The sequence below is a fragment of the Juglans microcarpa x Juglans regia genome, chromosome 3S (genome assembly GCF_004785595.1).
Source record: "Juglans microcarpa x Juglans regia isolate MS1-56 chromosome 3S, Jm3101_v1.0, whole genome shotgun sequence".
NCBI lineage: Eukaryota > Viridiplantae > Streptophyta > Magnoliopsida > Fagales > Juglandaceae > Juglans > Juglans microcarpa x Juglans regia.
This window is the reverse complement of record NC_054599.1, coordinates 16,868,396-16,879,690: the sequence shown is the minus strand read 5'-3', so window position 1 is coordinate 16,879,690 and position 11,295 is coordinate 16,868,396. Positions and strand designations below refer to the sequence as shown.

The following is an 11,295-nucleotide window of genomic DNA, read 5'->3' as shown; positions in this document are numbered from 1 at the left end:
TTCGGCCTGGGTCGGGTTGAACAGCCCTAATGACAACCATAACCATATGGCATACACGTCCCATTTCCACGAGTAATCTGCCGTAATTTTGCATAAATACATTGACATTTTTTTTTTTCTTTTTATCACAGTTGAAGAAAAAAAGCATGCAGAGATTAGAACATAACACGATAAACAAGTAGCCAAAATTAATTGAAAACTGAAAAGCTTTTGAAGAACTGGCAGCAATTTCTTGAGCACCATAACATAACAAACAGATGTATTTTACACATTGATGACTCGACCTGAAGAGGGAAGAACCACAAAAATAAAAAAGAACAAATACCAGTCCCGTAGTTCATTTCAGTTAGCAGTTCGACCATTATATTGATATTGACACAGCTGATTTACATTTGCTAGAAGATGACAAACAAACAAGAATGTTTAAATGAGCACACAGACTGATAACATTAACATGTAGATGCAATGGCTTCCAAAAGGGATGCTACGAAACGCATTTGGCTTTCTTCATCAATTTTCGAAAATAACGGCACGTGGACAAATAAAGATTTGTGACCCTTCTGTTCAGCAAAACGAAGAGAATGATAATACACATAATTGCACACAAATCGGCCGGCATCATTTGATACGGTCACATCGAAACCCTTCCTCTTCAAGAACTTCAGAATAACCTCGATGCTGCAACAAGTCTGCAACAACCATATGATGAGAAGTTAAAAACTCAACATGGACACAGAAAAATGAAGAGAGAGCAGAGACATGACAAGAAAACTCTTCAATATTCCTCGACAGTTGGAACAATTATCAGTGCCCAGTAGTTATCAAAATGGATGAGAAGAATAGAGTTCCAGGAAAATGCCAGATTCTCAGACCCACCAAAACCTTCTACAATAATATATAGGATTTGGAAATAATATTAAATTTAACGAAGAAAATATGCCGGAATTCCTTCTCTCTATTATTCTCCTTATTTTACTTTCTCAAGCAGAACATGAACAAGCAAAGTGTAGCAAAAAGTATCCATGTACTTCCAAATAGTCTTATGTTAAATCTGTCTAACTAAAGCCTATTTTAGTTAGATACGTTTAAAAAAAATCTTAAAAGAAATAATAGGATCTCCATGAATATTGCAAACTCGAATAACAGTAGATGGAAAATGGCTCTCGTGTTATTATTCAATAATTACAGTACTTCTCCCTGCTTATAGAGATTACTTATTGTTTTGATGTTTTTGTTAAGCAAATTAGACAATTTGATTGCACCATCACCACACATGCATCTGTCCATCCAGTGATGAGCATCATCATGTCCCCATGTCCTCTCTCATTCATACTTTTCAGAGCTACTTTAACTCCCATAGAGCTTAGTAATCTACATTTCCCATCTAATGGTGCACAGCAAAGCCAGGACCTAATAATTTTTTTTGATAAGTAAACCAGGACCTAATAATTATAAACAGTCAGTTGAACTTTGCGACGTTTTTGTTCAAAAGAGATATAGTGAACACATTCATTAACATTGCATCTTTAGCGCATCTTTTATGCATATGAATCCACAGAATATGTTCTGGATTATCTATCTCCGATGCTTTTTCTTTTTCCCTTTCCATGTGGGCAGGGGATGGAAACACAGAGAGAGAGAGAGAGAGTAATGCAATGAATTGTAATGCATCATAGGCATAGTGTTGCTCATGGAGGATTATCTTCCAATAGGTCTCCAGAAAGTTCAATTTTTAGCCTTAAATTACTTGAAGCACTGAACTAATACCATAACCATGCTGTCACCAAAAAAATCAATTCGGTATTAATTCTACCAAACAAATAATAAAGCCCAGTTATATATTTAAAGCAGGCCACAAAGTACCTCTCTTGCCCTGGAAGTTCCTCCATCTTCACAAACTATGGAAGTTTCTGAGGAAACATACGACCAAAACATAACCCAGTGGATTACAAAAATACAATAAAAATAATGAGTTAAATCATGTTAAGGGGAAAAAAATAAAACTACATGCACCTGAGGTTGCCATCCTAACTCATCTGGACAACGAAAAGTGGCTTCATTTACTGCCTGCTGCTCAATGGCAAATTTTGGAGCGCCACTATTCACCCCAAAGTGTAACTGAACAAACAACGAAGATAAAAAGTTTTTTGTATAAGCAAACCTCAGTCAGGGAAAGACTGGAGACTCTACTAACACAGGCTTCTGCATTATCAGAATCCTCTTTATATTATTTTTGCAACAGTCCATAAAAGGCCGCATTAGTTATGATTGGCAACTGTTATCTCCGTGGGCAGGAAACATAAATTGGCAATGCTCTCAAGGAGAGGGAAAGGGAAAAGTTACCAAGTGGGATATTGATGTGGGCGTTAACTTCAACCATGTGTGACTGCCAAATGCAGTGGAGTAGCTAGATCATCGTATCAAAATGCTACATAAAACTGTGCCAAGGTTTGGCAGATTTAAGAATTGATTAAAAAAAAAAAAAAAGATCAAAGAAACAAAGGTATTGGTCACTCTGAGTAAATTTCTTTCTTCCTTCCAGCATTGGTGTCCAAAGCATGCTAGTGTTTTAGAAAGCTTTGCTTCCACAGGTCCACAACATCACTGTTTATCATAAGGGTTGGGATACCCCAATAATGATCAATGAATGAAATATGGTTGTGTCAAACCAATGAATGCCCCATTTTATGAAACCATTTTCATAAATACCAAGTATTACACCATCTATGAATTCTTCTAGTAAATATGTAGTCTAATAACTCAGAAACAGTAAATCAAGGGCAATGGATGGTGATGGATAATTTACAGTTCTAATCTTCTGGAGGTACAATCCTATGTATTATTTAGTTGAAAATGCTTGAGCTGCGTTGAGCTATGACAAATCTTTTCTGTCAATGCTTTTCAGGCATTTTCTAACTCCATATCTATGCAGAAATTTCAGGTCGGCCTAATTACTACCAAGCATCCTGAGAACTCTTATTTTTAACCAATAAGTCCCACTACCCTGATTTTGGTCAGGCTGAAGTAGTGCATCCAACTTATAGGCCCCATGATAGCTGTTCCTAGATGATAAACTAATTTTGGAAATCAAAGCACAAATGATGTTAAGTTCTTCCAGATCCCAAAAGTACAAAATGATTTCTAAAATTATTAGGAGTTGCATAATAAAAAGTGCTCAAGTTTCCTCTCTCTTAATTTTTCTCCCTGTACAATCGAGAAAAAATGTTGTCTTTTCATCGGTGCTATTCTTCTGTTAACGGTGGTTGAAACCAGTGTTATTTAGCTCAGTTTTTCCAGTACATTATGAGTAGTTGCATAGTGATGCGGTCGAGTAGGAATGTTATTATCGATCAAAAGTGCTTTGAGTTTAAGAAGATAAATGCAAGGTGGTGGAGAATCACTGAAAGCAGCTGTTGTGCTGTGAAGCACATCTCCATGGACCAAGACTCGTTGGGTTGGTTGGCTGTCATGGTGAAGGAAGGTGCAGCTCTTGAGAGGTCCTCTATTTTTCTTAGATTGTGTAGAAATGGATCTCAGGTTTTGGTGGTGCAAAGGCAGAGCGATTCGTATGGGAATTTTTTCTCCTTATCGGAGTTCGGTCGAGAAGCGGTGTGGCTTACTAGTGATACGGGAAGGGAGGAAGGGGTGGGGTGGAGAAATTTTGGAGAGCTGCTGAAGGAAGTTTCTGAAACTTCCTCTGTTTTGGGAAGGAATAACAGAGAGAGCCGCCCATGGATGCCTCTTCCTCCGTCGCATGGACATCAAGTCTTCTCTTCATACAGAGAGGCCTTGTCTTGAGCTCCAAAACCTGCAGAGAAGACGATGGCAGGCATGTGTCAAGGCTGCATTTGGAAACACTGATGCATGCTTTGGCTGAGATGGAGATGCAAGTGGACATTGCAAACTAATATTGGCATCCTAAAACGGTGCGTTGAGGAGGGGATGCAGAGGGACTTCGGTGTGGGCCAGGGAGAAAGCTCTTGCAATGGACTGGGAAGTGTAAATGGGCTTCAGGCTTTTAAAATGGTTTCATTCGCAGACGGACTCCATGGGCTAAAGGGTAAGACTGTGACCTCAGTTGGGCCTCATCCACAGGCCAGTCAAAGTGGCTTAGAGGCCTTTCATGTAGATCCAGCCAGCTTCTTAGGCCCAGGCTGTGAAGCCTGTCTGGAGACATAGAGCTGCAACCAACGATACCCCATCGTTGTCGTGGGCCTCAATCCCCACCGTTGGCGGTGGGTCAAGGATCGACATTGATGGTGTTGGGTTCGCTAGCGAGGTCTGGGGCAGAGGAGTTGGCGCCAGTAAGGATTAGAGATGCAAAGCCAAATTTGGGTAGTGCAGTGAGCTACATTTCATTGCCGGAATCTACACAAAAACAATCATGTGAGGGGTTGACATCGATGGTGATGGGTTCGCCGGCGAGGTCTGGGGTGTCGGAGTGTGCATCGGCAGTGTTTAGAGAAATAAACCCGAGCCTACACAGTGCCAAGAATTTCATTTTGGCGCCAAAGTTGGCACAGAAACTGCCATGCGAGGTGGCCGGAGACTTTGGTGTCTCTTATGTACCGTCTGTCATGCCAGACCGTGGTCTGGGGTCTCCGATAGGCTCGCCCTTGTTGGAGATGGGTGGTTTTGCTAGGGATTTGATGGGGGATTGCACTAGAGGTGAATCTGAAGTTGGGATGAGGACTTCTGAAAATTTTTTGGTACCCAGAGGTGAAGTTGAATGTTCTAGTGGCTCAGTTTCAACTTCGGACTTGCTATTGGCCTTGTTTGATAAAGATTGTGCTGAGGAGGAGGGGGCTGTCCTAACCCCACTGTGTACACTCCCTCCCAGTTCTAAATATGGGAATTGTCCTTCAAATTGGGTCTTCAAGAAGGTGGAAGAATTACAAGCTATCTTTGGGGTATCCTGCGAAGGCTATGAAGAACAATTTAAGGCCATTCTCGTGGCAATTGAAGCTAGTCGTTCGAAGTCAACTACAAAGCAGGATAGGGAACTTAAAAGGCTAACTTGTTCCATTAACTATGATGTGAAGGAAGGGAGTGGTGGAAGGGATAGGTCGAAATGGAGGGGCAATCTATGTTTACATGAAGCCTAAGATTATATCTTGGAATGTGTGGAGGCTCAATGATTGCAATAAACGCCTTTGTATCAAATCATTATTACGGATGTGGAAGGGTGATGTGGTGTGCTTTCAAGAAATAAAGTTGCGATACATTGATAGAAGAATTGTGCGGAGCCTATGGGGATGCTCGTATGTGGGTTGGTCTTACTTGGCCTCTGTGGGTGCCTCAGGCTGAGTGTTACTCATGTGGGATAAAAGAATGGTTGAGGCGATTGAGGAGTGTATTGAAGATTTCTCGGTAGCGGTTCTTTTCAGAAACGTTGTTGACGGATGGGAATGGGCATTTGTAGGCACCAATGGTCCTAATGTGGACAGGGATAGGAGAAGGCTGTGGGAGGAGTTGGAGGGTCTATACTTTGTTTGGGATGTGCCATGGTGTATGGGGGGTGATTTTAACATTACCCATTTCCTTAGTGAGCAATTGGGGCATTATCGGAATTATGTGGCTATGGAGGAGTTTTCAGAGTTCATTTTTTATTTGGAACTTATGGATCTTCCCCTGGTAGGGGCGAATACACTTGGTCAAACAGTCGAGTTTGGTTCAAATTGGATAGATTCCTTATCTCTCCTTCGTGGGAAGCCCACTTTCCGGAGGTATGTTAGAAACGGCTAACTCGAGTCAGCTCAGATCATTTTCCTATCACACTAGATTGTGGGAGTATTCACAAGAGTTGCCAGTCTTTCAAGTTTGAAAACATGTGGCTTACAATGGATGGATTCGTAAAGATGGTGTGCGTGCCTGGTGGTCATCGTATCAATTTATAGGCACTCCAAGTTTTATTCTTGTAGATAATTTGAAGGTTTTGAAGCAAGACCTGAAGAAGTGGAACTTGAAAGTTTTTGGTCACATTGACAATTAGAAGTCTACTCTTCTGGAGGAATTGCAGGAGCTAAAGGGTAAGGAATTATTGGGTGATACTTCGGATGAGGTGATATTGAGGAAGGCCACGGTTATGGCAAATCTAGAGAGGGTTTTGTTGTCGGAGGAGACTTTATGGCGTCAAAAATCCAGGACCCTTTGGCTAAAAGAAGGTGATAAGTGTACGAAGTATTTTTACAAAGTGGCTAATTCACATTGGCATAGTAACGCTACTGAGTCGCTATATTCAGGTACTCAGGTGTTATTTTCTCCTCCCAAGCTAGAAAATCATATTGTGCATTATTATGAGACCCTACTCATAGAATTAGTTAGTTGGAGGCCTAAGCTTGATGCCTTGTCCTTTGAGGCAATTGATTCACAGAGTGCGAGTGTCTTGGAGAGACCTTTTGATGAAGATGAGATTTACAAGGTTATCTCTAGTATGGCTAAGGATAAAGCGCACGGCCCGGATGATTTTCAATGGGTTTCTTTCAAACTTGTTGGGGCATAATGAAAGGTGATGTTTTGCAGGTCTTTAGTGAATTTCACTCTTTCCAAAAGTTTGAAAAATCCCTTAATGCGACATTCATTGCTCTCATCCCCAAGAAGCATGGGGTTTCGATTATTGAGGATTTTCGCCCTATAAGCCTGGTTAGTAGTGTGTAAAAGAATATTTCAAAGGTTTTTGCTAGCCGATTAAGCCCTGTGTTGGATCATATCATTTCTAAGCCCCAAAACGCTTTCAATCGTGGGAGACAAATTCTTGACCCAGTACTTATTGCAAATGAGTGCTTGGATCATAGATTGAGAAAGGGAGGAAGGTTCAGGTATTCTTTGAAAGCTTGACATGGAGAAGGTCTATGATTACATGAACTGAGATTTCCTCTTATACCTGCTTGGGAGGTGTGACTTTGGTGATAGGTGGATTTCCTGGATGAGTCATTGTATTTCTACCGCCCGATTCTTAGTTCTAGTTAACGGTACACCTGCTGGTTTCTTTGATATTTCTAGGGGCTTGCGGCAAGGAGATCCTCTATCTCCTCTTCTGTTCGTTATAGTTATGGAGGCCCTTAGCCGGATGGTACAAGCCACTGTTGGTGGAGGTTTCTTATCTGGTTTCCAGTTGGGTAATGGCACTGGTGGTTCAATCATCATCTCCCACCTTTTATTTGCAAATGATACTCTACTCTTTTGTGAAGTAGATAGAAGCCAGATCCAAACTCTACGAGCACTGTTACTTTGTTTTGAAGCAGTGGCGAGACTCAAGGTGAATCTTGGTAAGTCTGAAATGGTTTTGGTGGGTGCAATCTCAAATATTCTCAATCTAGCAAGCTTTCTGGATTGTAAGGTGTCCTCTTTGCCAATGAAATACTTGGGTCTTCCTTTGAGAGCATCTTTTAAGGCTAGAGCTATATGAGATGGGGTGGTGGAGAAGATAAAGACAAGGTTGGCTGGTTGGAAACAGATGTATTTATCGAAAGGGGGTCGCCTCACTCTTATGAAGAGCACCCTTACTAACCTCTCCACATTTTTTTTTATCTTTGTCTCCTATGCCTGTAGGGACGGTGAACAGGATTGAGAAACTCTTTAGGGCGTTTTTATGGGGGGCATGGAGGAGGAGAAGAAATTTCTTCTAGTTAGATGGAAAGAAATTATTGACACTAGATATGGAGCTGCTTGGGGCGGTTGGTGCTCCAATGAAGTGTGAGGGGGGCATGGTGTGGGTTTATCTGGTTAGATGGAAGACAGTTTGTGCTCCAGCTGTGTATAGGGGGTTGGGAGTGAGTAACCTGAGAACTTTTAATAAAGCTCTACTGGGGAAATGACTTTGGATAAATCATTTGGAGGGGGATCATTATGGAAAGAAATTATTGACACTAGATATGGAGCTGCTTGGGGTGGTTGGTGCTCCAATGAAGTGCGAGGGGGGCATGGTGTGGGTTTATCTGGTTAGATGGAAGACAGTTTGTGCTCCAGCTGTGTATGGGAGGTTGGGAGTGAGTAAGCTGAGAACTTTTAATAAAGCTCTACTGAGGAAATGACTTTGGAGAAATCATTTGGAGGGGGATCATTATGGAAAGAAATTATTGACGCTAAATATGGAGCTGCTTGGGGCGGTTGGTGCTCCAATGAAGTGCGAGTGGGGCATGGTGTGGGTTTATGGAAGTTTATAAGGAGAGAGTGGCCTTGTTTTGAAAAACACATTCGGTTTGTAGTCGGAGAGGGCAATCGAATCAGTTTTGGGCGGGATGTGTGGTGTGGAGAACATGCATTGGAAATGGCTTTTCCGACCCTCTATCGTGTTGCAGCTAATAGGGAAGTTTCAGCGGCGGATAAGAGGCTTTTTTCCCATGGCGCTCACTAGTGGAATGTACTTTTTAATATGGACTTTCATGATTGGGAATTATCTAGTGTATCAGATTTTTTCAGACTACTATACTCCATGGGGACTCCTACGGCATAGCGTGATAGACTGAAGTGAAGGTCTAATGATCACAAGAAATGTATGGTTAAGGCATTTCCCTTGGAAGAATATTTGGAGGTCTCTTATGCCTTCTAAATTAGCCTTTTTTGTATGGAATGCTGCTCTTGGGAAGATCTTGACCACGAACAATTTGAGAAAGAGGGGATGTATCATGATGGATTGGTGTTATATATGTGAAAAGGAGAATTTGTGAATCATCTCTTACTGCATTGTGAGGTAACAAGGATGTTGTGGGATGAGATCTTTCAAAGGGTTGATATTGCTTGGGTTATGCTTTTGAAGGTAGTGGATTTGTTGGGTTGTTGAAGAAAGATGCAAGGTTATCATCAAGTGGCAGCCGCGTTTAAGATGATCTCGTTGTGCATCACGTGGTGTATTTGGTCGGAAAGGAATGCGCGATGCTTTGAAGACAAGGAACGCACAATGGCGGAGTTGAAGAATTTTTTCCTCCACACTTTACTGCTTTGGTTTTTCGCTATTGTACTAAATGGGATAATTTATGATTTCTTGTCTATAATTTATCGCTCTTAGAATGTATTTAGGTGTTTTTCTGTATACTTCCTATGTACATGGGCTATGCCTACTTCATTCATTTCAATAATATTTATCTCTTATCAAAAAAAAAAAATAACAATAAAAAGTGACAACTGACCCATACAACTTGCTCATTGCTTTTACCATCCGTTCTTGAGATCCCTGATTCCAACGTCTGGTAAAGTAAAGGCAAGGCCCCATCTCCAGCAGTCTCAAGAACAGTGCAAGTCCCAAGAGTAACACCAGGGGGTAACCCCCTCCTTTCAACAAAATCTTTCAGATTATTAACAATTGTCTCTGTAGGATTTTCAGCAACCCCTTGAAACTTCTTAAATCCGGTTACATGAATGGTGACCTCCTTTGGTCCTTCAGATCCCATACTGCCGTTCTGGACACGAATACAGTTCCCTATTTTTTATGAATGCTGCTATTAAAACCTGTGAGTGCCCACCAACGTCTGGAAAAGCCAACCAAAATCATTATCTATTTTAAAGAAGAAAATGCAAAAAGAAAGCACCATGAATGGATTCCGTATAAAATGCAGAAGAGATTTTGCATCAATAAACTTCCCATCATACAAATTCAGATATTATCCAATTTTAAAATAATATGAGATTGCTAGATAGTATAATGCCCCACTAAACAGCGTTGGCCACGCCAAGCAGGATCTTTGAAATGATATGCTCCCAATCACTAACAATGTTTGCATGCACTGAGTACTCAAGACTCAAACCTGCATCACTTGCACTTGACAACCCAGGACATTTTACTTGTGCACTAATAAACAAACCCATATTGGAAAATAATAGGAGGGCTCAATATCCCCAACCTTGTGAGTAAATTGAAAAGGGATTATACTTCAAGAGCTCTGAAAGTACCAATCTACATCGATTGTAAGAAACCAACCACAGTCACAATACGGCATCAGACTTTCCACATCTTCCACAAAGATAACTAGTTCACAAACTCTCCCATAAAAAAATCTGCTTGAATGACTTAATCAACAATTGGTACCTTAGGCCTCGTTTGTTTTCATAGAGATGAGATGAGTTGAAATTAAAGTTAAAAAGTTGAATAAAATATTGTTAGAATATATTTTTAAATATTATTTTTGTTTTGGGATTTGAAAAAGTTAAATTATTTATTTTATTTTGTATAAGGATTAGAAAAGTTGTAATAATGAATTGGGAGGTTTTTAAAGTTTCCAAAGTTTTGGGTTTTATCTTTCAAAGCAAACCAGCCTCTAGTTTTACGAACTTTTCTTTCTCGTAATCTAAACCCCATTTTGATTTAATAGAAAAAAAAAATCTGCTTGAATGACTTAATCAACAATTTGTACCTTAGTTTTACGAACTTTTCTTTCTCGTAATCTCCACCCCATTTTGATTTAATAGAGGTTTGCTACTTTTCCTTCAACCTTGTGTTTGTCTCTCTCCCTCTCTAACACGTACACCCATCAAAGACAAGTTATTTAAAAGCAACAAAAACTAGAACCCATCGAGCAAAACTCCATCAAAACTTTTGTATCTGTCTTCAAAGGTGACAATTATAAATGCGACAGAAATCGGAAGAAAATGGAGAACGGAATCAGAATCGTTGAAGAGAGTTGACCAATTAATATTGCTTAACAAAAACATAAAGATAATTAAAAAAAAAAAAAAAGGTTTAATCGTAAAGCAGGATTGAGAACTACCTGAAATCAGGCCGGCGCTGTCGCGGAACAAAAAGGAATTGCTGGCAGAGAAAGAGAGCTTTTTCTTTGTTTTGTTGGGAGTGCTATCCAATGCCATCGGGTCGTTCATATATTGCGAAACTGCCAGGCTGATTTGCGGTAAGATCACGTTGTCGGCCTTGGCTTTTGGACAGTAGCGTATTAATATTGGTATATGTATATACAAAATTATCTCTTTTATATATCTATTTTTCAAGCAAAACTCACGTTGGCTTATGTATATTTTGTCATCTACAGTATCGGGTCGTTCATATCTATCTATTATTATTAGTTTTTTTCCTAAAAAATATTATTAGTTTTTTTCCTAAATACGATTTCATAGCATCCAGTACATATATTAATATAATTTCATGCATTCAAATTTAGCAATTCTATAAATAATAAAATACATCAAATTTATATGCACAAAAAATGAATCTCATGTGCTCATAAACAGCACATATTAACATGTCATCTTAATACAAATTTCATGTATCAAAATCAACTTGATATAAAATTCATGTCAAGTTCTATATCAAGTTAACAATTTCTGTGCTCAAAAACAGTTTATAAT

General features: G+C 39.9%; 1 protein-coding gene across 1 annotated transcript; it reads right to left on the bottom strand.

Annotated features, from left to right (window-relative positions):
* Window positions 1–208: 208 nt before the first annotated feature.
* Window positions 209–10,778, bottom strand: LOC121257929 (pyrrolidone-carboxylate peptidase 1-like). The gene is given in 6 exon segments (XM_041159204.1): window positions 209–689; window positions 1,864–1,901; window positions 1,904–1,910; window positions 2,014–2,118; window positions 9,129–9,493; window positions 10,704–10,778. Coding segments are annotated over 5 exon segments (651 nt in total). The 5' UTR covers window positions 9,390–9,493; window positions 10,704–10,778; the 3' UTR covers window positions 209–449.
* Window positions 10,779–11,295: the final 517 nt, after the last annotated feature.